The sequence below is a fragment of the Haliaeetus albicilla genome, chromosome 21 (assembly GCF_947461875.1).
Source record: "Haliaeetus albicilla chromosome 21, bHalAlb1.1, whole genome shotgun sequence".
In the NCBI taxonomy this organism is placed as follows: Eukaryota; Metazoa; Chordata; class Aves; order Accipitriformes; family Accipitridae; genus Haliaeetus; species Haliaeetus albicilla.
The window spans coordinates 27,101,012-27,127,057 of NC_091503.1; the positions used below are offsets into that span (position 1 = coordinate 27,101,012).

The 26,046-nt window shown below is 40.6% G+C and overlaps 1 protein-coding gene across 2 annotated transcripts in view; it reads right to left on the reverse strand.

Annotated features, from left to right (window-relative positions):
- The window catches only part of ADCY1 (adenylate cyclase 1), a 165,171-nt gene that overhangs the window by 72,916 nt on the left and 66,209 nt on the right, over positions 1-26,046 (reverse strand). For both annotated transcript variants that reach the window (XR_011329229.1, XM_069809308.1), the window contains exons 3-4: positions 22,687-22,805; positions 9,843-9,954 (exon numbers count right to left, since the gene is read on the reverse strand). Coding sequence is in view for 1 of the 2 variants with exons in the window: in XM_069809308.1 (XP_069665409.1) it covers positions 9,843-9,954; positions 22,687-22,805 (231 nt within the window). In the remaining variant the exon portion in view is untranslated. The remainder of the gene's footprint in view (positions 1-9,842; positions 9,955-22,686; positions 22,806-26,046) is intronic.

The following is a 26,046-nucleotide window of genomic DNA, read 5'->3' on the forward strand; positions in this document are numbered from 1 at the left end:
TTTCTTAGTTATTACACTATAAAATGAGTATTGGGGGGGGGAAAGGCAAAGCACCTCTAAAACTCCCCAAAGACATAAAATAGCAATAAAATGCATTCCTTATTTATCTCTCTTCACAAACCTAGAACTTCATTCTGTTTCCAAAGAGGTCTTGAGAGAGGACAAGATAGGATTCACCACTGTTACCACTGCAGCTTATTTTCAATTTATTTCGCATGTGTAGCATATTTAACATTTATAGCACTAAATGTCAAAGTGCTATTAATCTCAATAGAAAATTGGATTAGAGAGCTTTGAATCACTCTAGAAGTTAACAAATTTATCTATATTACAGATGTGTATAAAGACACAAAAGAGACTTACAGAAAGAATAGTAATTTCTACTATATCCTCTATAGCTGGAATGACATCTCTGTTCAGATTTGTCCATTAGATTGGATCAGAAGTGGAAAAAACCTGTATTTAGGCTATCATGCTGTATAAATATATGCATCCATACATATATATGTGCATGTACAACATGCACAAACATACAGTTCTGCAAATTTACCTACACCCTCTTGCATATGTACACAATATAAGTGATAAATGCAAATTTTAATATTCATCCTCTGGACTACTGACATACTAACCAAGGTGGCTCAGCCTGACAGTTACAGGCCAGACGGCAGTTTTGAGCCCCCCCTTTCAACAGAGTTGAATACAGACTGGTAGAAGATATTCTAGTCCACTCCTTCCTTTACACAGAGGTATAGTGAATGTCTTACTGCTCCAAGCACCTTTGGAAGGGCACCGTGCGGTGTTCTGCTTTTAAGGTAGTGGTGAAGGACAAGCCACCCTCCTTCAGGGTCATAGAAGAAAAGGCAGTGAACTGGATGGAGTTAGTCAGAAGGCTGTACAGTGCAACTAAGCAATACCATATCAGGTTATTAATTTAAGTTCAGTGCATGGTGAGAGGGCGAGATCCTTTGTAAGATATGAGCTTACATTTTTGATATTTACACTCTCCTACTACATTTAATTTCCTTATAAAATTAAACAAAACACAAAAGACCTTTCTATTTTTTTTTCCCTCAGCTCTGTAACTCCATTTTGTGCACCAAAGAGCTTTAGAGAAAAACAGAACCAAAAACATTCCATGGGAAGGACAACCCAGTGCAAGTCTCAGACTGCAGCAGTACTCACAAAAGATGCAGCTAGGTGCAGAAAAAAGATGAAGACATGGGTTTAGATTCGCATGCAAAACACTCCTTAGAATCCTACTTTGAATCCCCTTTGAAAGGGCCCTCTTTTTGTGCTGATGAAAAGTGAGCCTACTTAAGCTAACTTCTAACAGCTAAATCTGTGAAAATCATAGAATCACAGAATCATAGAATGGTTTGGGTTGGAAGGGACCTTTAAAGATCATCTAGTTCCAACCCCCCTGTCATGGGCATCAACATCTTCCACTAGATCACGTTGCTCAAAGAGCTCCATCCAACCTGCCCTCGAACACTTCCAGGGATGGTGGATCCACAACTTCTCTGGGCAACCCGTTCCAGTGCCTCACCACCCTAATCATAAAGAATTTCTTCCTTACATCTCATCTAAATCTACTCCCTTTCAGTTTAAAACCTTTGCCACTTGTCCTATCACTACAGACCCTGGTAAAGTCTTTTGCTGACTTTCTTATAAGCTCCCTTTTATATATTGAAAGGCCACAATAAGGTCTCCCTGGAGCCTTCTCTTCTCCAGGCTGAACAATCCCAACTTTCTCAGTCTTTCTTCATAGGAGAGGTGTTCCAGTCCTCTGATCATTTTTGTTACCCTCTTCTGGACCCACTCTAACAGGTCCATGTCCTTCTTGTGCCGGGGGCCCCAGAGCTGGATGCAGAGCTCACTCATGCCATCTGCAACTTTTATTAATGACAAACAGTAATTTCACTTATCATTTTACTTTTTTTTCAGTAAAACAAAAAGATTTACCAACATGGTTTCCCTGTGCAGTATACAAGTCTATTTTAATGACTATGCTGAATGTGGGCCACAACATGTGATAGATTATTGAAGCCAGCTTATCAGATAAACTTCATAGTCAAATCCTGAGTGGAATGAAGTGACATGGAAATTACCACCAGCTCCATTACACTGCAGTGTGCCAATAGTGATAATACACCTTTGAAAACTGTCCAGCCCATTAGAAAATTTCATTGAATCCTGTCGATTACTGCATACACTTTAACATTTCTTTTCACCCAGGTTTTAAACTGTGGGTTTAAAAATTGAAACAACTATTTTGATAACCTTTTAATGGAATAATGCCTGCAAATAGTAACATTACCAACTTACACTAGTTCTTGCACATCTGCTAGTCTCAGCATAAAAAACCTTGAGAATGAGCTAACTGCAATACTCTATAGAGTTCAATTTAGCAGGGTAATGGAGACATACTCATAGCGATAACAGTTAGTATAGACTTAACAAGAAGAACTTCTACAGAGTGGCAGAAATAATAGGAAAGAAAAACAAATCTGGTTACAGTATAGGGAGTACCACAGAAAATGGCTTAGTAGGCTCTGACTGAGGAAAGCTGGCCATGTCCAGATGAGCATATGTAAGCTTGTAATTTAGCAATATATTTGTGAAGTCTTGACAAATTATCTGCCATCATGGGAGCCATATCATGCATGAACAAATGTAGAATTATTCAGGATAGCTATAAAAAGGAAGACATTTTGCTTCAACTGCTTTCCCTCAATTTTATTGGCAATTATATATGCTGACCTGCAATAACCTGCTGGTTCTTGGCCCACCTTTTCTGTGCATTCCCATTCTCACAATAAATTCCTTCCCTACTCCACATGGAGAGTAATTTTACAATTTAGTAATTTTACAATTTAGTTTTTAGTCCTGGAGAGCGAGAACCTATTTAACAGTCATATATGTTAATTTACTTGGAAATGAAAAAGGATTTTAGCAAGATGTATTGGGTCTGGCTGAGATGGAGTTACTTTTCCCCACAGCAGCCCTCATAGTGCTGTGCTTTATACTGGTAGCTAGAAGGGTGTTGATAACACACCAGTGTTTTGGCCTCTGCTGGGCAGTGCTCCCCCAGCATCAAGGCTGTGTCTCCAACATTCCCCCCTCACCATTAGGCTGGGGGTGGGCAAGATCCGGGAGGGGACATAGCCAGGACAGCTGACCCAAACTGACCGAAGGGATATTGCATACCATATCATCTCTGCTCAGCAATAAAAGCTAAGAGAAAGCAGGACTGGCGGGGGAGCACTCGTTATTACAACGTTTGTCTTCCAGAGCAACCACTACACATGCTGAAGCCCTGCTTCCTGGGAAGTGGCTGGACATCGCCTGCTGATGGGAAGTCGAGAATAAATCTTTTGTTTTCCTTTGCTTCCACACACAGCCTTTGCTTTTGCTTTATTAAACTGCCTTTATCTTGACCCATGAGGTTTTTTCCATCTTACTTTTTCCCCTCCCTGTCCTGCTGGGAGGGCGAGTGATAGAGCGGCTTGGTGGGCACCCGGCGTCCAGCCAGGGTCAACACACCACACAAGAATATTTTACACAATCATCGTGACTGATAGGCATGCTTGTCTCCTTCCCAGCTTTCATTAAGTATCCTTTAAGATACTGTCTTTTTATGAAGAGGAATATCCCAGGAGAAAGAAGCCTAAAACAAATACACTATAAAATGTTGAAAAACTAAGCTCTAAATCTCAGGAAATGGATATTTTTCCAGGTTCTTCTGAAAAGAACAAAATAGAGAGGATTTTAAAAACACGTAATGTTTGTGCACCAACAAAAGTATGAAATACAGTCATGCTGCAAACAAAAAAGCATGGGAAATCTTCAAGACCTAATCGCTGGAAATGGCCATTCACTTCCACTTGGCCGAATTACTGAGAAACGATGGCTTGAGAAGAACTAGCACGATCTTGTACACAGCTGGCTATAAAAAAAAGTCTCCTGCAAGATTTCCATGGACTTCAAGGAGATAAAAAGTCTGGCTTGAGAAGAGCAAAGCTGACTGCTCTGAGGATAGTGCTTCTAGACTCCAGCGCAGGAGGTGTGGCCCCCCCCAGGCCGAGGAGGGGTCCCGACAGCTGTCCCCTGATGCACTGCTGTGCCCCCGTAACAGATCTGCCCATGGGTGAAGGACTCCAGGTAGGACTGTGTATGCAGAGTACATTAGACAGCTAAAATGTGCACCTGGGTTATCAGTCAAACTGCCTCTACAACAATGAGGTGAAACAGGCACTTCTGGAGTGCAATTAGACATCCCTCTTGGATGACACACATTGCACCCCAGAAATACCGTTCTCTATGCTAACTGCATAAGGAGTCAAAACAATTAGTTTCAGTACAAATGCCCACACTGCAAGCATCTGAAGCCGATCAGAATAATCCAACACAGTCCTATACAAAGACGCACATCTCGGATTTGCAGAATGCATACTCAAGAAGAATTTGGTAATTTACCACGAGCGTGCAAATCATGACAAGAGTTATGACAGAGAATTGGCATACCAAGCACAGTACCCTCTTACCTAAAAATTACCATAAAGGAGGTTAGCCAAGACCTAACCTCTGCGGTACCTGCCCGTTTATACGTTCCTACAATACTTAAAGTGTGTGACATAATCTTTCTCCCTGAAAAACTGTCCCACAGACACTTACTTCAGCTTCACACCGTATATACACATCATTATTCCCCGATCCTGCACAGTCACAGGCATATTCATTGAGACCGCTTTAATTTAAGAAAGCTTATTTCCTTAGGTCTCTCTAGGAGACCTCTCCAGACAGCTGTTCAGAACAGACTCAAGCTTACATGCGTGATGTGCCTCAGTGAGATCCTGTGTCTGCACTATCAAGGGAACTTGGGGAGACAAGTCTCCTTAAAATTAGCCTTTGTAAATATCCCCCCCTAGTGCACACTTACCAGTTTCCACAAAGAAGAGTTACTTACTTTATGTTATCCAGCACTAACTTTCTCATCTCAACCAGCCCACAAAACTTTGTTCATTTTATATTTTAAAATTACATCATAATTATTTTCATATAAACTAAAAGCATTCTGTAGATTCAGTTGAATCAATTTCTTAAAGTGATTGCTTCTAGGAATAGCTAGTTCAAAGCACAACAAAGCACTGACTGTTCTTAACACAGTTAAAAAAAAACAACACAGAAGCTGATTAAAATATTACTTACTGACTCCTTGCCTAAGGCTCAGAAGCAACGTTGCTAAGTTCAATATCTTTGAGGCTGAACGGGTACAAAAAGCCACTTTAGCAACATTGAAATTTGGAAAGTAAAAATTGTTAAAAGCTAAGAAGGTAATCAGGAAAGGATACTAAATTAAAATGGAAAGAAGTAAAAATAGATTCAGCCTACAAATACTGACAAAGCCTGAAGGTATACAAAACTGCAAATGGAAGGAACAAGAAAGTGGCGGCTGTCAGTCTGGCTAATAGATGAGATGCCAAAAGTGGCATGAACAAGTAAGGGCCTTCATTCAGAATATCAAAATCCTCTTCTGGCAATGGACTTTGAAAAGAGCCTAAACTTCATTTATCCTTATCCACTTGTAAACAGAAAGTCTTAGAAGTCCAAGATGCAGTAACATGGAAGTTGAAAGTGAAATAACTGAATCTGTTAATACAAATAATTCATTCTCCATGTAGATTAGATTAAGGAAGTATGTGAGAAAAATATACCAAAGAAAAGAACAAATAGAGAAGATCAAAACTTCTCTAAAAAGCAAACCTGTTTCATCATGATGCAGGATGCTGGAGAAATGCCTCCTCTTTTCTATTACGATGCCTTACTGAAGGTAAAACATTTTGGGTATAGCTGAACTGTATCACAAGATAGTGGAGCTGTGACCATGACAGTACCCGAGCAGGGGCTTGTGCAACTCTGTGTGATGCTACTTGGGTAACTGCAGCCTTGAGAACCTCCCTCATTCACAGCTAAAGCATGAAGAGAAAATGCACTGAAATATACAGTGTATTAAAGTAACAAGGCACCTGGCCTAACTGTCACATGTCCAAGAATTCCTTGGGAACATAAAAACAACACAATGCAAATGACTGTATCTCATTAAAATCTGTCACTCTCAAAAGTAAGCTGAAGAATGACAAACTGGAAGCTAGCTATAGTGTTGAAAGTTAATTGCAAGGCATCTGAAGACCTCATGCAAAGATCAGTTCTTTAAAGCATTCATTGATAATATGTAATACAGAATGACTATCATTAGGGCAAAATCTGAGACTGCACGAAGTTACTCTTGCTTACCCAAAAGTGGAAAAAATGGAGAAACTTCAGAAGTAACAGCCTGAACTAAGTAAACTAAGCCTGAACGGCAGATCAAATCCAACAGAAATTAATGCAAAATCATTCTTTCTATTTGAACTATTCACAGGCCTTATAAGAAACATAACTAACGGCATACATTCAGGAAGGTGGCTTGCTATTGTTGTGTACAGTCCCAAGGGAACCTCTGCATGGGCAAACTTATCCAAAATGCTTGTAGAAAATCAGGGTGCCTAAACACTGTGACATGAAAGTATTTCAGTAACCAGACATACAAATGAACACTGAGGCATTCATAACTGCACCTCTCCATGTGGATTCTCTGATGTCTGTCTAGGATGAAGGTACACTCCTGCAAGGATACTAATATTGTCACTCATTTTTGTTTGGCTTTAGATTTTTGAGACTCACTTTCCTTTCTTCAAAGTGACTGAAGTTGGCCCATAGACTCCAAAGTTATTAAGGGGACCACAAAGTCCTATATAAAATATGACTACCTAAGATTGTTTCTTTAAAAAACCAAATAGTGCTAGCCATCATTTTGAGTACTGTATTCTGATCACCTCTTCTCCTAACAGTTCAAAGACTCAGTGATTTACAAGGTAAAATAGCCTGTACAAGATCAGTGTTTGAAAAAGATATTTCCTCTAGAGGTGAATAAAAAAGAAGGGACAGATAAAAGTACAAATCATTTCTAGCAGGGAGTAAGAAGATCAGGAATTTTCTTCCCTCTCTATTAACAGAATGCACAAGCAAACTTTGAAAGGAATTGAATGACAATAAATTGAAACCTAAGGTTTGTCTTCAGAACTCCCTGTCACAAACTGTAACTATATTTGAAGCTATTGTCATTTAAAAAAAGGCCTAGCATTTCAAAAAGAGCAAAACTATTTGCCTTACCAAAAAAATCAAACAGCATATAGAAACAGAGAAAAATCTAATGCTAAAAAGCACAAACTAGCTTCTAAATGTCAGAAGGACAAACTTTAGGATTAAATTGTCCCAGATCTCTCAACGAGAATTTTTATGTTTGTCTGAAGCACCTGGTTCTGGTCAGCTTCAGAGCTAGACTGTCAAAAAGCAAAGACTCACTGTTCCCACAATGTGTCAACGTGCCAAAATGCCAAGCCTCTTCATGAGACTCCCAGCAAATATATGCTGCCTTACACTTACTACACTTCCCACAGTGGTGACAGGGGGTTTTTTTAAGCATTACAGTTTTAAGACAGGACAATGGTTTTAACAAGGGTTGTCATAAACTGCCCCTTCCAGATGATATTGCTTCCTAAGAAGCAGCAGCACAGGGCGTGCACACTTACCGATCACACTTTAGTAGTCACAGGGAACACACCTATGACCATTACATTTTTCTTTGAAGTCCCCTGTAGTTTCCTCCTTCATCATTCTGAATACTACAGCACAGCACTGTTTTAAAATCAGCCCAGTCCTCTGTTTTGGCCTAATAATGAATATCTAGAAGTTGTCTGAACCAAGAGATCAGAATCCTGAAAACTTGCACTTCTCAGCACATTTCTTCTGACTGCAGGAGACACAGTAACAAGTCCCCCTTTACCACATCAGAAGGCACCAAGGAAAGCTCATACGTTCTATCCTTAATCACACCCCCATGCAGCGGTCTGAACTAGAAGGACAAGTAAATAACAAATCTTTGTCACGTAGCTGAAAGAAACCATGAGATTTATTTTCAAATCTGGAAAGAGAATGCATGCAGGCTGAACGGAAAAGCTAAGGCTTTTTAGCTCCTCTACTCTCTGCGATCTGCTGCTTCTCTGACAAACAACTAACCTCGCACCCAAAGCTGGCATCTGCCTGGGACCCTGGGTTCAGGTGTCACTGACGCTTCCAGTCGGCTGCGCCTGGCCACCGCTAAGGGAGCAGCACGGTACAGTAGCCATCTCCCTGGCTCAAGTGCCACGTCACGTGTCACAGGCATGGGCATTTCTGTGTGCACATCTGTGACCTCGTGTTATGTGGCAGCACTCCCATGTTATTACATCGCCTTTATTCCATGGCTATGATGACTCCACAAATTAAAGCATTGTCAGTTTTAAAAGAGCTTATTAGATGGCTGGTTGACATTTGGAGGATGAAATTCAGTAACGAAATTAAACTAAGGAGACTATTTGAAAATTTTAAGCTGTTGCCAATGATCATCTACATGGCAGTCACTTTTATTTCTAAGGTATACATCTACGAAGTACTCTGGGCTGGGGACCTGTGCTCTCTGTGAGACAGTGACAGTAGTTCCAGTAATAAATTGGTTACACAAAGGCTTATGAGTGTGTTACATATTCATACCAAAAAACCATACCTCCATGGCATCTCTACTCAGCATCTAAGTTAGTCTTCTGTTTCTCTTGGAAAAAGGAAACACACAACAGTTTCTCTCTGTTATGGCTTGAACATCTAGTGCAAATCAGGACATAGCACTTGATCAAATGACAACCCTTTTAACTAAGGCTAGGTCTTCCTCAACCCTGGCATCTTGTGGAGCAGAAGATTTCTTTCTCCTTGGGGTCCTTGAAAGCTGTTTATCAAGAGGGAGCCATAGATGTAAAGTGTCCACAGGCTTCAGTTCTCTTATGTGGAAGACTACATCAAAGAGAAGTGGATTTCGACTGAAAAAATGTGGATGCTGTTTATGTTGGGAACCTGAAGAAATATGCTCTCTAGGCTGCTGCACAGAGCCTGAAGACAAGATAGCTAGATAATGGAGGAGCATAACTTATCTGGAGGTGACACTTCTCAGCAATGACGGCTTTGAGGACATGGCTGGCAAACAAGAGAGATTTTATGAAGTTTTGCTTAGTTCAAGGGGAAAACACATTTTCAGAATACCGTTAAATGTAATTTGAAAGAAGATGTGTGACTTTTTCAGGCACATCCATTCCTCTCATTTCTTGCCAAATGCTTGTGGTACCATTAGACTGGTAGGAGTTATAGGCAAGGAACATTTCTCTCATTTTCTTTTCCTTGGGGATTCTGGCACAATGAAAGTGCAATGACCAAAACATAAGCATCAGGTATAATATGTATCCCATTTTGCCTACAATAGCCCCTCTGAAAAGCTACTATCATTTCTGTGACAAGGAGTGCTCTCTGTGAAGAACTAATTTTACTCTCTAGCTTCTTATTATCACAGAAAGTAGTTTCATGCCATACTGCCAATATTCATATTTTCCATTATCCTGGTTTTTTTCCATGCAGGAGAGAAATGTAAATATTAAAATATTTTCTCTATTTTGTACAAATGAAACCGATGAAGAACACTGATGGCCTCCAAGGAGGGGGAAGAAAAGTATATTTAAAAATAGCAACTTAAACGCCTTTCCTAAACAATTAAATACACTGTTTTCTCTCCAGAATATTAATAAAAAATTGAAGCTTTAGAAATTCATAACACGTGGGTCTAAATCAATCAATTACAGATTTCTAACATGTGTAACTCATGCATCGTCTTTCAGAAGGGAATTTAAATTAAATTGAAATAAGAATGTTGTACTTACTGTAGCTAATTCATCAAATTTGCCAAAGAGCTCATTCAGCAGCTTCACTAGCTCTTGGGCAGTACACTGTGATGCCAAACTAGTGAACCCCACAATGTCTGCAAACAAAATGCTGTAAAGAAGGAAAAAGACACAGAGATATCAGTACAGAAGACATCTTCACATTCTCATGATCCTCTTCTATAGCACGAATGTGACCCAAAGCACAAACTCAAACAAGCCCTGAAATGCTATCCATGAAGTGCTAGTTGGAACAAAAATGGCAAAAAATCAGACACATAGGCATCAGCCTGGTGCTGTCAACTGTTGTAGGGAATCCTGGGACACTTTCAATGCCTATATACCTACCTATCTCATATACGTATCTGGTGTAGATATGGCAAAGCATCTCATTCATGAGGTTCCCCCATGAGCACTCCAGGAGCACCGAGAACAATTGCTTCTCCTCTTTAGAGCTGGGATCTTCTCAGCTCAATTGGTTTCAAAGACAGTTTTTGCAGTGGTAGAGTTCTACAGCCAAAATGATAAACCTTTCATGAGGTTTACTAGGTACTGAAAGACAGGAGTTAATAAGTTGCATACGGTAGCTCCGCGATGTGGTCTTACTGTTTTCCCTGTGAGGAGCTAGCACCCAGAGTGTCAGGCCAGGCTTCTCCATACTGTGCTGTGTGGCTCAGGTAAGTGTCCAGCTTCCATCAATGTTAGCAAGGTTTTAATGTCCAACGGTTTACCTGCCTTAACAATCCCTACCCATCTGTGGTCATAAGGGAGAAAGCTGAAAGAAGCACAGATACTATGACAGAATAAAAATTCTTGTGTAGATCCTGAAACTTGAGACTATGGAGCTACGATCCTTTTAATTATTTAGATTCCTTCATCTGTTGGCAGACGCCCAGAGCCCACTGCAGGAACCTAATGCATTTATCTCCAACATCCAGACTACAAATGTCAAACAAGTCTTTATTTATGCAAATGCTAACAAACAGTCCCATGCTACATGGCCTAGGTATACTTGACATAGTGTAAAACTTAGCTTGCAAACTGTAAATTAAATTAAGCATTACGTACTCCCTTTCTCCTCAACAAACCTTCACTCTACAGATAAAATAGCAGATGCTAGAAAAGCAGGACTAAGTCTACTGTTTCCCATTCACCATAACCAAGTCTGATCTCTCCCAATAAGCTACAAAAAAGAGCAAATACAACTCCTGACTCAGCCCCTCTTTCTATAATTTCACTTAACCCAGTTGCTAAAATCCCTCATCCACCAGAGCAGGTTCGGTAAGGTATCCCAGCACAAAACCGACTCATCCAAAATTCAACGGCTTTAATCTACAAACAAAGCCTCTATGTTGTCATGTTAATCCTCGGGACAGTCTCCCCACTCCCTTCTCCTTTGAGCATTGTTATGAGACCATTGCTCAAGATGGCCCCCATTCAGGGAAAAAATAGCTATTCCATTCCCAGGCTTCTTAAAACAAAACATTCAGCATTTAGTTAGTTTTACAGATTCGCGTCTCTGCTATTGTGGATGTGAGCCAACCAAGTGATGGGTAAGGTAAAAGGCATGAACAGAGTGCAGTAACGCCAGCAAAGCGCTCTGCATATTTGCACGTGGAGATCTACTTATTCTCATAATTCTGGATTGACATCCTTGTTGTTTGACAGCCCGAAGCTGGTCTTTCTGGAAATTCATCAGTTAATATCAAATCATCCTCCTAAATTCCTTAAATATTTTCAAACGTACTTGAATGTGCATCAAGGTCTTTCGTACAGTTTGCTTTATGACCCATTTGCTTTACGACCGGAATTCACATCAGAATTCATACAGCTGAAAAAGACACAGAGGAAAACACAACAACTACAATTGTTGTGATTCAGTATGTCATGCAGTTTCCAGGTTTTAATTAGATACTGTTAGTATGGAGGGGGAGTGTAGATGCTATTTTATTATAACAGCTTCTGCTGGCTTGTCTGCCATTTTACATCTCATCTTTGCACATTCTACATTTTGATCAGTTTTATTTTTCTATTTCCAATTTAAATACGGCAGTCCACTTTTTTCCTGTCTAACCACATTTACATGACCAGTAATATCTCCTGCAGCACCAACAACATCCACCTGAAAAACATTTGCATTTGGGATGCGGGGGTTAGGCCTTTAAGGTAATAACAATGTTATCTGTTTACCACAGTCTTTTACAATGACACACAGACACAAACCAGCAATGTCCAGTGTTTGTGGAGACTATATAACAACGTCTTAACAACTAACAGAGCAACCATTACACTGTTGACATGTACACTAATATCAAAACCTCTCAATTAGTTAAGCACAGAGCACAGGAAATACATTAATGCATAATTATTCAGTTAAAAGGAAAGTTATTTCACATATGTCTACCATAATAAGTCAGTACGGGATCCTTGCTAATCCTTTCAACATGTAAAAAATGCTTAGCCCTCAGCATTTGATTCAAAACACTAATTATACAAAAAAGTGAAGTCCATAAAAGTACCCACAATACATAACGGAACATGTAATTGCAATTTAGGTAAAATATGTAATTATTGTGTGCTGAGACACAGTTGTAGTTCAGTTATGCTTGTGAACTATTTCATACTGCAGTTAACTGCATGTACTTATTTGAAAGCTAATGGAATAGGTTAGGTAACATGATTACTGTTACACTTTCTTGGCATAAGAGTTTTTTTAAAAAAATGTAAGTGCTTTTTTACAAAATTTGTAACTCCTTTAATACAACATTCTTCAAATGTGCAAAGTGTAACTCCCATGTCTGGACATGGCACAGATGTGGGCAATGCTGTCAGTACAAGCCCTGCCTTTTTTTTTAGGGAAATTCTGCTCATTTCTACCAGCATGAAGTGTTACAACCATAGCAGCTGCTGCATTTCTTTTGAAAGTAGGCTGAAATACAAATGACCAAACCTGATTTTTCAGCAGGGATGGTAGGAAACAGCCAGTGGATGAGCAGGGGCTTTGCAGACCCAAAGTGCAGCTGGGACTGCGAGCCTGCTGCTTCCATGGTCTGTTGCCTCTCGGGGTGGCCATCCTGACGAGGGTGACCCTCTCTCACAGACACGGGGCTCTGATATTCTAAAAATGGCATTGAAACTCATTAGCCCGTTCCTTTTACTTTAGCTAGTGCACTGACCAATATTATCCCTTGCACTTCTTCACCTCTCTGTGCCCATCTGTTGCCTCGTCCCTTACTACTTGGGATTGCAAATATTGTGGGGCAGCACCAGCACTTACTCTTTACCGTAGAACGTCTAAAACAAATTAGGGCAGCATCTTGGTCTGTGACACAGGGTTTTGACAATGGAGTCAAATCACCCAACTGATGCAATAAACTTTTTTTCCCCTGTTATGTCTTGCTTAGGTTTTTGGAACGTAAAGGACACAGAAGGCCTTTATCAGGAGGTGGCAAAATCTGCCACGGGGAGTGAGAACAGAAAAGAAATTATAATTCTTGCTATGGCCATGAAAATCATAAGGGTACTAAAGAGAGAAATGATAAGATATACAGTGCTGGAATTCCAGTGATATGCCTGAAGTGTTTCCAGGGCCAAACCATATTTTCAAATATATTCCAATATTTCCAAAGTCCAAGTCCCCACCTGTTTCTTAGCACAACACAAATTAACACTGAAATTCCCTTTCCTTTGATTTGGATATATTATTCACACAAAAATAATGAGAGTCTTAAACGTAGGCCACGTCTAACATTGATATACTTAGAAAACTTAAGACAAAGCAACTACAGGAGTGATGTCAGTGTTAAAGTACATTAATCACTCCTGTAGATGCACTCATTCAAGAGCAAAGTAGCCTTGGTTCACTGTAACTTAATCGCTAATTGCCATGGAGGTTCACATCCTCAGAGAGGATTAAACCAGAGTAAAGTAGGGCTACCTTATTTATGCATGAAAGAGTCCTCATAATGGTATGGTATACAAAGGGACACTTCACAGTGGTTGCCAAGTAATTGTATTTAAAAAAAAAAATATTAGCATATATAGAAACAAGAAGCGAGGAGCTACCCATTACCAATTGTTTCGCTTAACGACCGTTCAGGGATATGACTATCCCTGCTTTAATTCCACAGAAATCTTAACAATGCTATTGGGGCACTCCGGTGAAAAACCAAAAAAACCCAATTTCAGTTAAACTGCAACTATTAAAGAAAGAAGAGAAATGAAAGTGGAAAGAAAGTGAAAACAAAGAACAAAGGTTACTTCTGTCTGTTCAACAGCGTAGCTTGCACATGGTTCAAGCACCGCTCTCCCTGACCAGCGACGTAAAAGCGACGCTTAGCAAGGAGAAGCAGTTATTACAGTGCTAAGCCTGGTGTTGCCTCATCGCCCAGGGGTTCAGCAATGCTCCTGTTCCTCCATCCCATAACTGAGCAAAGGGACCCCCAGGAGCCATCATTCTCTTTGCTTGTATGCCATACCAAAACCTCTGCAATCCTATGCTCTTTGAGGTATTCAGCATTTGTCCTGTAGTTTTCAGTCACACCAGGATTTTACCAATAAGTTCACAGGATCAGGAAGTTTGGCTAAGCTGGTAAAAACTCAAATCACTTTGGCGTTGAGACAGACAAGTTATTAGCATCATAAGTTACAACAGCATGTCAATATTCTAATTAAATCCTAGGGGCAAAAAAAAATCAATTATTGAGCAGAGCTTTGTCAAACCGCCGCTCTGCTCTTGATTTTAAAGTCTGCCTGACACTGTTGTGTTGCAGGGGCAGTGCTGGCCTGGCTTAGAGGTTGGGTCGCTCCTAATGCCGCCCGCACGCTTACAAAAGATGAGAGGAACATGTACCGGGTATTGCTAAAGCACAAGACAGCCGCAGGAGACTAGTTTGAAAGCTTGCCTTCTGATCGCTTTGTCTGAGATGCAAGGCACACTTTTGCCACTGGTTTTCTCTGGCAGGGTAACAGCTATGGTCACCCTTTCCGTGACTGAACACCCCCATCGCTCCTCGAACACCTTCTGCTCAGACCTAATAACCGCTTGTTGGTGCAGCTGCGCCTGGGTTAGCATTGCCTTTCTTCTTGCAGAGCTCCCAGAGCAAGGCGAAAACTCAGTTTTGACTCTAGCTTTTCTGTAGCTATTTTCTGAAACTTTTGACCGGTCTTACTCTCATTTAGTAAAATAAGCTTAAAACTACTTTGCTTTTTGTACAGTAATATTTTAGCTTTAATGTTTTTTTTAAATGTATTGTTTGCTAGTGTAGCTTAAATACTCCCCACTTAAAACACGGCCTGTCTTTCTAGCATTTACACAGTCACCTTTCTACATTTGATAGGAAAATTAGCTTATTTTTGACATAAAGCTACCTAATTTTTTCATTAATAATAATTTATACATAAATGGCTTGGTTTATTTACCAATAATACCAAATGATCTTACAACAATTATGTCTAAAACATTTTGAAATATACATAATCTCAAGAAGTTATCTGCAACTGCAAAACTCACCAAATTCGCAAATAAAGTTCTTCAAGAGTTTAGTTTGCTACAGAACATTTCTTGTTACAAATGCTATGCACTGCACCTTTCCCTCTGATCTTAGAATGCTTCTTCCTTTCTTAATGAAACGCACCTAGCTTTCTGAAAGGACTTTTTCAAAAAAGCTTGAAAAAACAGTTCCTCCAATTATAGTGTACAGTAATTGCATCTACAATTACCGATGAACAGTTCCTGCTAGACACTACACGCACACACACGCCTGAACTCTAATATCCACGTGCATTTCGTATAAGACTGTACGCCCCGCAGACTACTGCAACAAAGCCTATGTGATAGATCTTAATGTGTAAATACAGATTGGTAAGCATTGAAGGGCGGAGTTTTTCTTTTGACTACGCGTTTCCCTCCTAATTTATTAACGACGTAGACAGAGGGAGAGAGGGCACGCTCCGCGAGCCTGCAGATGACACCAGGCTGAGCGGTGCGGTTGACGGGATGCCGTCCAGGGGGACCTTGCCAGGCTTGAGGAGCGGGCCCACGCGAACCTCACGAAGTTCAACAAGGCCAAGCGCAAGGTCCTGCACCCGGACTGGGGCAACCCCAAACACGGATAGACCGAGGGATGAAGGGGTTGAGAGCGGCCCTGCGGAGGAGGACCCGGGGGTACTGGTGGATGAAGTACCAGACTGAGTCAGCACTGTGTGCTTGCAGCCCGGAAAGCTGATTGTATCCCAGGATCCATAAAGGGAAGCACGGCCGGCAGGTCGGGGGAGGTGATGGTCCCTCTCTGTTCTCATGAGATTCCACCTGGAGCACTGCATCCAGCTCTTGGGGTCCCAGCAACAGAAAGACATGGCCCTGTTGGAGCGGGTCCAGAGGAGAATCACAAAAATCGTCACAGGGCTGGAACACCTCTGCTATGGGGAAAGGCTGAGAGAGTTGGGGTTGTTCAGCCTGGAGAAGAGAAGGCTGCAGAGAGACCTTACTGTGGCCTTTCAATATATAAAGGAGACTTACAAGAAACATAGGATGAGAGTTTTTACCAGGGTCTGTAGTGACAGGATAAGGAGTAATCGTTTTAAACTAAAAGAGGGTAGATTTAGATTAGATACAAGGAGGAAATTCTTTACTGTGAGGATGGAACAGGTTTCCTAGAGAAGCTGTGGATGCCCCATCCCTCGAAGTATTCAAGGGCAGGCTGGTCAGGGTTTTCAGCCACCATATCTAGTGAAAGATGTCCCTGATCATGGCAGGGGGGTTGGACTAGATGATCTTTGAAGCTTCCTTCCAACTCAAACCATCCTATGATTCCATGATTCTAATTTTTAATGTAGGTTTCCTAAGGAGTTTTTTTAAAGTTACCTGGAGTATTTGATTTGATACGCAAACAGTATTTCTAAATGCTTCTGGTATAAAAATTCTGAATAAAAGCAAAGCAACACTGCAGTGAGCAACTTCAGGAAAGAAAGCGTTATGAACAGCTATTTCTCTCATCTCTCTCACAAACAAGGAGTTAAGCTGGTTCAGCACAGGCGTACGAGTTGCGTACATCATTATCTCACACTCCTCGTCTATCTGGAGCATTTTTGTGTCGACAAGCCCTGAGTCATCCCTCCAGGACCTTCCGTATTCCTGTTTTCTCCCCTGCGATGCCTGCAGGCAGAGCCAGCACCTGCCTGGGCGCTGCAGCCCTCCCGCAGCACCTGCTAAAACCAAGCCTGCAAAGCCTGGGGCTTGGTTTAAGAGATTTAGGCTGCTTCCCAGCCGCGAGTAACCCTTTTCTATGTCACTCTACGGGGTGTTCAGAAGGAGGAATCCTGCCAAGTTACACAAGAGATTGAAGAGCTTGTAGGTGGTAAATGTTCACTTCTAACAGCGCTCATTCATGTGCTTTGCGCGCTGGAATAGTCCTGCTGGTTTCAGTGGAGCCACTTGTATAAACAAATACTCAGCAAAATAAGGAGGGGTTGTGCGCCCTCTTTTTTATTTCCACTTGGCTCATTTGTGTAATTAGAGCACAACTTATAATAAGAATGACATTTTAATGGCACATGCTGCCTCAGAGAGGAACCTGTAGGTTTTTTTCCTTAAAGATCAACCAAAAGGGAAAATTATTAATAATTTTATCTATAACTCACTGCAATGATTAAGAAAAAAGTGCTCTCAAAAGATTGAAGAGGGCTGTTAAAACTGAAAACAAAGGGGAGGTTGTTTTTACAAAATAATCATTCATGAAAACTAGTTCACTGTGAAGTCGTACGAGCTCAGAAAGACGACATACAAAAGCCTGTTCGTAGGCATCATGCTCACAGCTTTTTAAAACATTGGAATGGGTAGGTTAAATTAATTTTTTGAGTTCTGATGCTTTCTAGAAGACAGGACAGACCAGAGATATTTGCATATAAATAGCTGCAGACTGTGCTCTGGTCTCAGAGTGGGTCACAACAACCTCTAAATGGCCACAAGGAATCTTTTTATTGGTAGCTTTGAATCAGGCAGCGTGTTGCCTGAAATGAATCTCTCTTCCTACAAAGCAGCCAGTTCTATTTCACACTTGTAAAAATTAGGCTAAATGAAATTGCTGTACCAGAGACTCAAGAAATTGGTAGCTTTCAATGTTCACTTTTTCTTTCTCTCTTGAATGTTATTTGAGTTAACAGAGCAGAGTGAGAAGTTGTCTGTTAACATACCAAGTCAGCCATATCCTTATCCATGCATGTGTTGAAACAGTTTCATTAATATCTAATGGAGTGGGAAAAAGCCCATTCCAAAAGAGACAAACAACAAAATGTGTTGAGGGCTCCATACAGGGCATATATTTGAGCTGAAACACAACTTGAAATAACTTAATTGAATTATAGCTGCATGGAGAGATTCAGTCAAGACTAGTGCATTTTTACAGTAGCCACTGTACATATATATGTAATCTGTAAATTCCTCAGCCCTGTAGGGCCAGACAAGGGATAAGAGAAGGAAATACTAATCCTACATTACTTCTTAACCTAATCTTAGGGAAGAGCTGTCTCGTGTATGTTACCAACCATCGTCCTGAGCATCACAGAAGAGCTGCTCTGTTGGGGAGTCTTCACACGTAAGCTGACATCTGGTCCTCACACCCTTCGTGGTGACCTTGGCTGGGGTCACCTCAGGAAGATAACACCTGTACTGTGTTGAAATCGCTCCTGAACTGTATATGGACTATTTCCTTCTCATGAGGCACAGCTGTTATACTGGTTGTGATTATTTTACCTTCCTGATGCTTGAATTTAGTGTCCTCACTGGCTTCACGCTATATATTGGATGTGTATTTGCATGTTTTGTTTTACATATTGCATTTGCATTTAGTTGTTTTTTTCCATTTAAAACACATGCACTCATTTCCTACTGTACAGCAATTCTGTTCAAAAACTTCACAAGGTAGCAGATGTACAAAAAGCCTCATTTCTTCCTCTTTGACAAAAAAAGTCGTTTCTTCTTCAAGATCATTGGGTAATATTGGGTGGTCCACACAAAACATAGGAAGAGAAAGCAGCATGTCTGTAGAGTGAAGAATTTGTTGGCAAAGGACTGATTTTCATCAACTTGTGACAATTCCTTTTGACTTCTTCTTTGGGAAGGTTCCATAGGTAAATATATTCTGGTTTAACCACTACTCTTTACACAGTGTACACAGGAGATAATAAAACTTGCCTGGGAAAGATTTCTTCTTCCTTTTTGCCAAGGCACAAATAACATACAGAGGGTTGGAATGGACAACAACCTTTTCCTGTACCATTATCTTACTTCCAAAAGTAAGGGTCTGTGATCTTTCTCTTTTATGAGCTTGTACGTGTCCTTCTTAGTAGGCATTTTTCATTTGCTAAATGTGAGCATTTTGGAGGAGAAAAGGGGTTTTTCCCACAAACCACTACAGTTCCCAGGGCCCTTGCAAGTTCCTTTGATGGCACTGTCGTTCTGTGTATGAAGCCATCTATTCAGTGCTCTTTTATGGGCTGTATTCACTGATGCCCTTAGAACAGTCTCAAATGGAAATATAAAGTAAGTTTTAAACTGGCCCCCTCTCCACACAGAAATCTTCGAATGATGTTGAGGGAGTTTAATGCTTTGTACTGCAGAAAAAAAAAAAAATCTGGGATGCTAAGGTGGAGTTCTGAAGTGATTTCTAACTGAAGAGAGTTATCTGTGAGCAAAATAAATTCCTCTCTTCACTACAGATTTGGGAAGAGCTCATCAAAGCATGACACAACACTGAGGGCTCTGCCCTCAGCATGGAGAGGCATGTTTCCATTGCCTTCCAGAGGTGCAGGCAGTTGCAGGCAGTCATTCAACAACTGTTTGATAGTTGGTAAAATATTTACCAACTAACTGATAAACCAGGGCTGTTGCCATGGTGTATCTGAAATACGCCAGTATCTTTTTCCAGTCCATCATTCACTTCTTACAGGGGGGTGTGTGTGTATATCTATATCTATATCTATATCTATATCTCCACTGCAATGTATCCCCCTGTGTTTTTCTGGGTAAATAAGGTAGCTGTATGGATGTCTTATTTTTCACATGCAAGATGTAGTGCTTAAAGACTCTTTTTTCAGGCAGCTATTTAGAAGACTGAAATGGATGGGTTTTGTTGCTGGTGAGGTTTATTTTTGTTGTTATATTTAATAGGTGAGGAGTGGACAAATCATGCAGTTTACTAATTGCCTGCCTACCTCCTCCGGCCTATCCTTTCTGGAGAAGAACGCTCTGACCTTCCAGATATTTGCTGGGAGAAAAAGAAAGCATTGCAATAGGAAAGGTGAAAGTGCAGCTCATTTTCTATTTTCCACTATGTAGCTTTGGGGTTAAAAGCTCCAGGAATTTAGGACTATAGAGGGCCTTTTTGTTTGTTTGTTTTAATAGTGGTGCTTTACAGAAGGATTGGCATGAAAAGGCCAAGTCATGAGAATATGGGAAAGGTCTCTTAGGTCTGCCTGGTATAGCACTGAACTGCCACTACTCCAAAGAAAAAGAGTTGTTTCCATCTCCTTAAAAAGGTAAACCACACATCTTACTATTGGCACTGACCACCAGCAGCACTTCCCAGCAGATGCTGCAGTGCTGTCCTCCGCACAGGAGTCAGGGTGGCATCCACAGTGAGTTCCCTGCATCGCTCAGACCTGCAGAGGCACAAAGCTCCGGGGGTGAAACTCCAGTCTACTGGGACCTGGCAGCAACGGCCTGCTGGGTATTTACTGGGACACAATTCCCCCCCTTATCTTTTTTTTTTAATACAGCAGTCACATACTGAAATAAAAGCTAATACAGTTTCTTATCGTACAGGTGATGAGGGGAGGTCTCCTGTTTTCAGTTCTCCTCCCTGAGGATCTTCCCTTTGACATTAAAATGAGACCATCTTACTTTGCCTCCATTTGCCCCAGAAGTACCCTCTTGAGGTCAGAGAACGAATGCACCTCTCCAGACAAGGTATTCAGGTTCAAAATCATTTATGAACTCCACATCGAAGCACCGAGTAAGCCACAGCAGCCTTAGTGGTCACGTGAAACACCATTTTATGCAGGAAAAACAGGGTACTCCTGAGGTTACATTTCGAAAAGATCTCAGCGCAAGAGAGGACTCAGAAGCGTTATAATCAAGCAGTCCGGATGCAAAGCAATGCTATTTAAGAATACCCACACTGTAATCAATGCAGAGACCTGCGACACATACAAGGTATAAATGTACTGATCAGGATATAATTATTGTTAACTTGCCTTGAACCTGAATATAAGTGCAACCAATAGTAGTATACATGTGTTTCATAGCACTGTGACAGCATAACTAGACACAATTTTTATAAGTATATAAGCAATGTGATCATCAAAGGGACAAATGAAGACAGTAGCAGGCACCCAAGCAATAAAAATCTGGCAGGCAGCAGACAAGATAAGCACGAGTGGCTGCAAATAGACAGGACATCATCCAAAGATGGAAGATTGGCAAGAAAAAGAAAAAAAGACAAATGGTATTGGTGGGAGGGCAACGGCATAAAAGCATGAGGCATAAACAAGGAAAACTGGAGGAGGAGGAAGATGGCCCACTTTGATCGTGAATTCTCTCCTTCAGGAGCTCTCAAGCCTGACAATTTGGCAACTGAGAACCATCGAAGACTAACCAAGAATGCTAACTTTGCAGCGTCAGCTCTGGGGCACTGTACACTTAGAGCTAACTTTAAATTGATTGTTAAAGACCAAGTTTTGCATGCGTAGTGATGATGATTAACATTTTATAAGATTTAACCGTTAGCAAGAAGTGAGCTGCTAATGAATAAATTCAGTAATGTTTAATTTTACAGTGTAAAACTGACCTAATTTGTCAGTCTGCTAAACACTCCCATCACAGCTATCTCTGATTCCCTCACTGATATGAGTGCTTTTAGTTGCAACAGCTTAGTTACTAGGAAGTGGTCCTTGCAAATATTAGAGTCAGCTCAAGGGGAGATAGACTGAACCCCAGGAGAAGGAACTTCCTTCCCAGTGGATGAGGGAGCAGAGAGGGTGCTAAAGGAGTTCACTCCTTTGCCACGTGAGTACACGGTGCAAATCAAGGCAGCTCTGCGGCATCACTTATTAAGCCTGTACCTTCCTTAGTGCAAGGGTGGCACCAAGTAAACCTCTTTGACACTGTTTTTGGTATGAAGGCAAGGCGCTTGGAGAAAAAGTAACTAGAGGCAGTATGATAAAACACCACCATTCAGACAAGGGCTTTAAGGCATTTGTTTGGGGGCGCAGAGAAGAATAGCAAATGAGAATGCACTTTAACAACAACCAGTATAAATGCGCAACTCGGACACTTGCACAACAGTTTTACTGAACAAGAGCAAGAAGTAGACTTGAGTCTCAATCAATAACCTCCGAGGAGGAATGCTTGTATGATGGCGACAAATACACATTTTGTTTAAGTTTACATCACACTTTCTTTCCGTATTTCCATGCTATTACCCAGAAAATATTCAAAGTAATCTATCTTACTATCAGGAAAATAAAAATGTGTAAAAGTTACCATGCAAAATAAATATTCCCATTCACCCAAAATGTAATACAGTACAAAAAGAATGACAACTCATTTGAAAAAGTTGTCTGCCTCCCAGCACTACTATTCTAAGCCATTTATTGATTCACCGTTACCTTCTGAGAAGACTATTTGGTCTTCCTAGTGCACCCATTCTCCCCCTCTGCAGAAATGACAAATCTTCACTGTACTGCTTGGGTTTCTTATTCTAAGATCTGACTGCAATTACACATCATTGTATTTGTACTAAGTATTCTCTGCTTTATATTATTTCATGGACTACATCAATCTTACCTAACGTTGTCATGCCTTTGAATGTAAATCTTGTGGAAAATCCTTTCAGGAGGCTTCAGGAAATCTTCCTTCATTTCCATTGCAACATTCCTGGGCAAAAGACTCATCAAGAGACGTTCCTAAAAGAAAACGTAAACAACATCAGTTTTGTGGTATAGAGTGTGACCATTATTCAAAAGTTTTAAACTAGCAAACTAGACAACCTTTTCCTAATCTAGTCTGCTTCCTGAGAATTTCTGCTGCATAAATAATATGAACCATTTATCTCAAACTTCTGCAAACTGTGTGGGTGTCTTTTTTAAGTCTTCTGCACTAAAAAAAATCAAAAAACTATACAGAAAGGGAAAAGCCAGCTTCAAGAGCAGATAATTGTCCCTAATTTTCATTAACATCACAATGCTAATAATAACAACTTACTTTATTGTTAGTAGCATTTATCTGTCTGGGAAAGACTTCCGAGGATCATTTGCTATCCTTTTGTGTGTCCTATTTCTGAATCTAATGAAAGTGTTGCATTATAAGGACTATGACAGCTGGTTATTAAGCAGCAAGAGTGGATGATAGATTTATCCACTGTCTGAATCAGCAGAACAGTAATAAAGGTACAGTTTTAATGGTATCTTATCCAGTGTGGCAATGTCTGTTCCAGCCAGCTCCGTAACGGGATGCATCAGTACAAGCCCTTGGTTAAGCACATCTCTTCTTGCTATATCCACAGAGAGATTTTTAGCATGGGTCACTGACCTGCGTAAAAAGGACCTCTAACATTTTGGATCTCGTCAGTATTGACTATAAGGGCCTATGTAGTTTTTCCACATATTCTGGCCCATTCCCAGGTACCACCCAGAAAACTTGCAGCAGGTGTTCTTAGGTGTTGTAAGGTGTCCTTAGATACCTACTTAAGTTTTGTTTTCACACAGAAAACACTTTTTTTAAAACACTGCTGTTTAAAATGCAGTTCCAAGCGTACCCATCAGAGCTGCTAGCTTCTGCCATGGCAACAGTCTGAATGAATTCACATAACCACATCCGATCTGATTCAGGAATCCCAGGTTCCAGAGAAAATGGGGAAAGGCTGGAGCAAGGAAGATGCACGCTTGGTGGAAGGGGATCAGGTCAGGGAATATTTAAGCAAACTGGACATACCTAAGTCCATGGGCCCTGGTGGGATGTACCCACAAGCACTGAGGGAGCTGGCAGATGTCATTGCAAAGCCACTCTCGATAATCTTTGATCAAACATGGTGACTGGGAGACGTGCCTGAAGACTGGAGGAAAGAAAATGCCACTCCTACCTTCAAGAAGGGCAAGAAGGAGGAGCCAGGGAACTACAGGCCGGTCAGTCTCACCTTGAGTCCTGAAAAACTGATGGAGCAGCTCATCCTGAAAACCAGGGTGGTTGGACCAGATGACCTCCCAAGTTCCCTTCCTACCTCAGCTATTCTGTGATTCTGTTATCTGATGATTGACAGCCACCGTAATGGCAGCTGTGAGACGTCACAGAAGTGCAGATACTGGCCAAACCACATCCTCCTTTTATTTAAATGACATTAAATAAATAAAGAGCAACAATTAACACTGAGAAGAGTGTATCTGCACAGACAAGCGCTTTGTGTTGCTCACATGCATTCATTCACCAGCCAAAACCACCAAACAATACTCAAAGGGTTTCTAATTTTACAGTTTCTTCTGGAAGAAGACACATTGAATATTTATGTCACCAAAGAATAAGTTAAACTTTGCAGAACTGCCCTGCTACTTACTTTAGACTGAAGTTCCTTCATATGTTTGTGGCAGTTCATGTGGACTAGAGGCTAAGGATCATTAACTAATACTTCCTATTATTCTTGTATGTATACTAAGAATATTGCAAAGAATAAGATGGAATTAAATATTTATTAACAGTTTATGCATACATCAATTTCAGATTAACCAAACAGTCTCACATCTTGGTAGAAAATGGTTAATTACTATAATTTTTATGTTGATTTAATTAAGTATGCTTATATCTCTGCAGCACAATTATATTTGGGTAACCCAAAATTTGGGTTAAAATCCCAAACAAATAGTTTTGTCAACAGTGGATCTTACAAAGCTCTGTTGCCCACTACTTGTGTCTTGCAGTTGATTTACTGTTTTAACTGAAATATAGTGAGGTTGTAAAATGAGCTGACCACCTATCAGACAAAACAGAATCCACACAGGAAAGAAGTTTGGACTGGTGATTAAATTCTCTGGTGCTTAAGATGGTATAAACTCCAAAGGATGCTGGAATATCGTAAGTATTATCCTGGATGCCAATTTTGTGATGTCTGATAAGGACTAAATGTTCACTATAGCTTCTCTTTAAGTAAGCATATTAAACAAGATCTTTGTCATTTTGCTGAAATGGATAAGTAAATTCCAAAGCTCTTATAAAGAGTGGGGTTTCAGCTTCTGTTTCCTAGAAAGTCAGACTAAAACAAAAAGATAAACAACCAAACAAAAATTATACTGACAGATTCTTGCAGAGACCAATGCTCACTGAATATGGCCTGTAAACACAATTACAATCCAAGATGTGAATAAAAAACTCACAGATAACTTCTGCAGTGCTCAGCAAATGGCACAAAAGCCAGGGAGGTAATAACAATCGTTACTGTGAAGGTAGCATTGTAGAAATGCAGGATGCAGCACTTGAGAGTGTTGAAACCTGCAGATATAGTAAGGGAGGCTACAAAACCGGTGATTCCTATATGCATTAGCTTGACTATTACAAGACCTGAAGGGAGCTTATGAAAATCCTATATCAAATTGTGGTGGCTTGCTTTTTTCATTAGAGATAGGGAAAAAGAAAAAAAAAAAAAGATTACTGAGGAAGAATTGTAAAGTCTTTACAAAGAGGGTTAGCAGCCTCAGACTCTCCAAGCGAGTAAAGACTCAATTATGGCCCTCTCAAAGGGCAGCCACTGCTGACCTTTCAGACCAAGAAGGGAAGCAGCATCGTGGCTGTAAAGAATTGTCACTGGAAGAGAGACTGGAAAATGTGAGAAACAACCCCACAATGGAAAGTATCGAAGCACTCAAAATAAATGAAAGACAGCATCTAGCTCTCTAGAAAAAGAATAAGAAAAGTCTCTTATATTTTGGGCCAAATCTCATCTGTCAAGCAAAGCAGTATCGCCCTTCAGGTCAGCCTAAGGAATGAATGCTCAAGGATTCAGAAGTTTAGAGCGGCAAGAGTGAACTCATGTACAGCAAACACAGCCGTGGGAAGGGTTGGGAAAGGTCCCCGCCGGGATCTCTGCTCAGCAAGTCCTACCATCGTTGTCAGATTTTCTTCATTTGCTTCTGTATCTGATTATAAAAATAATCTGAAAAC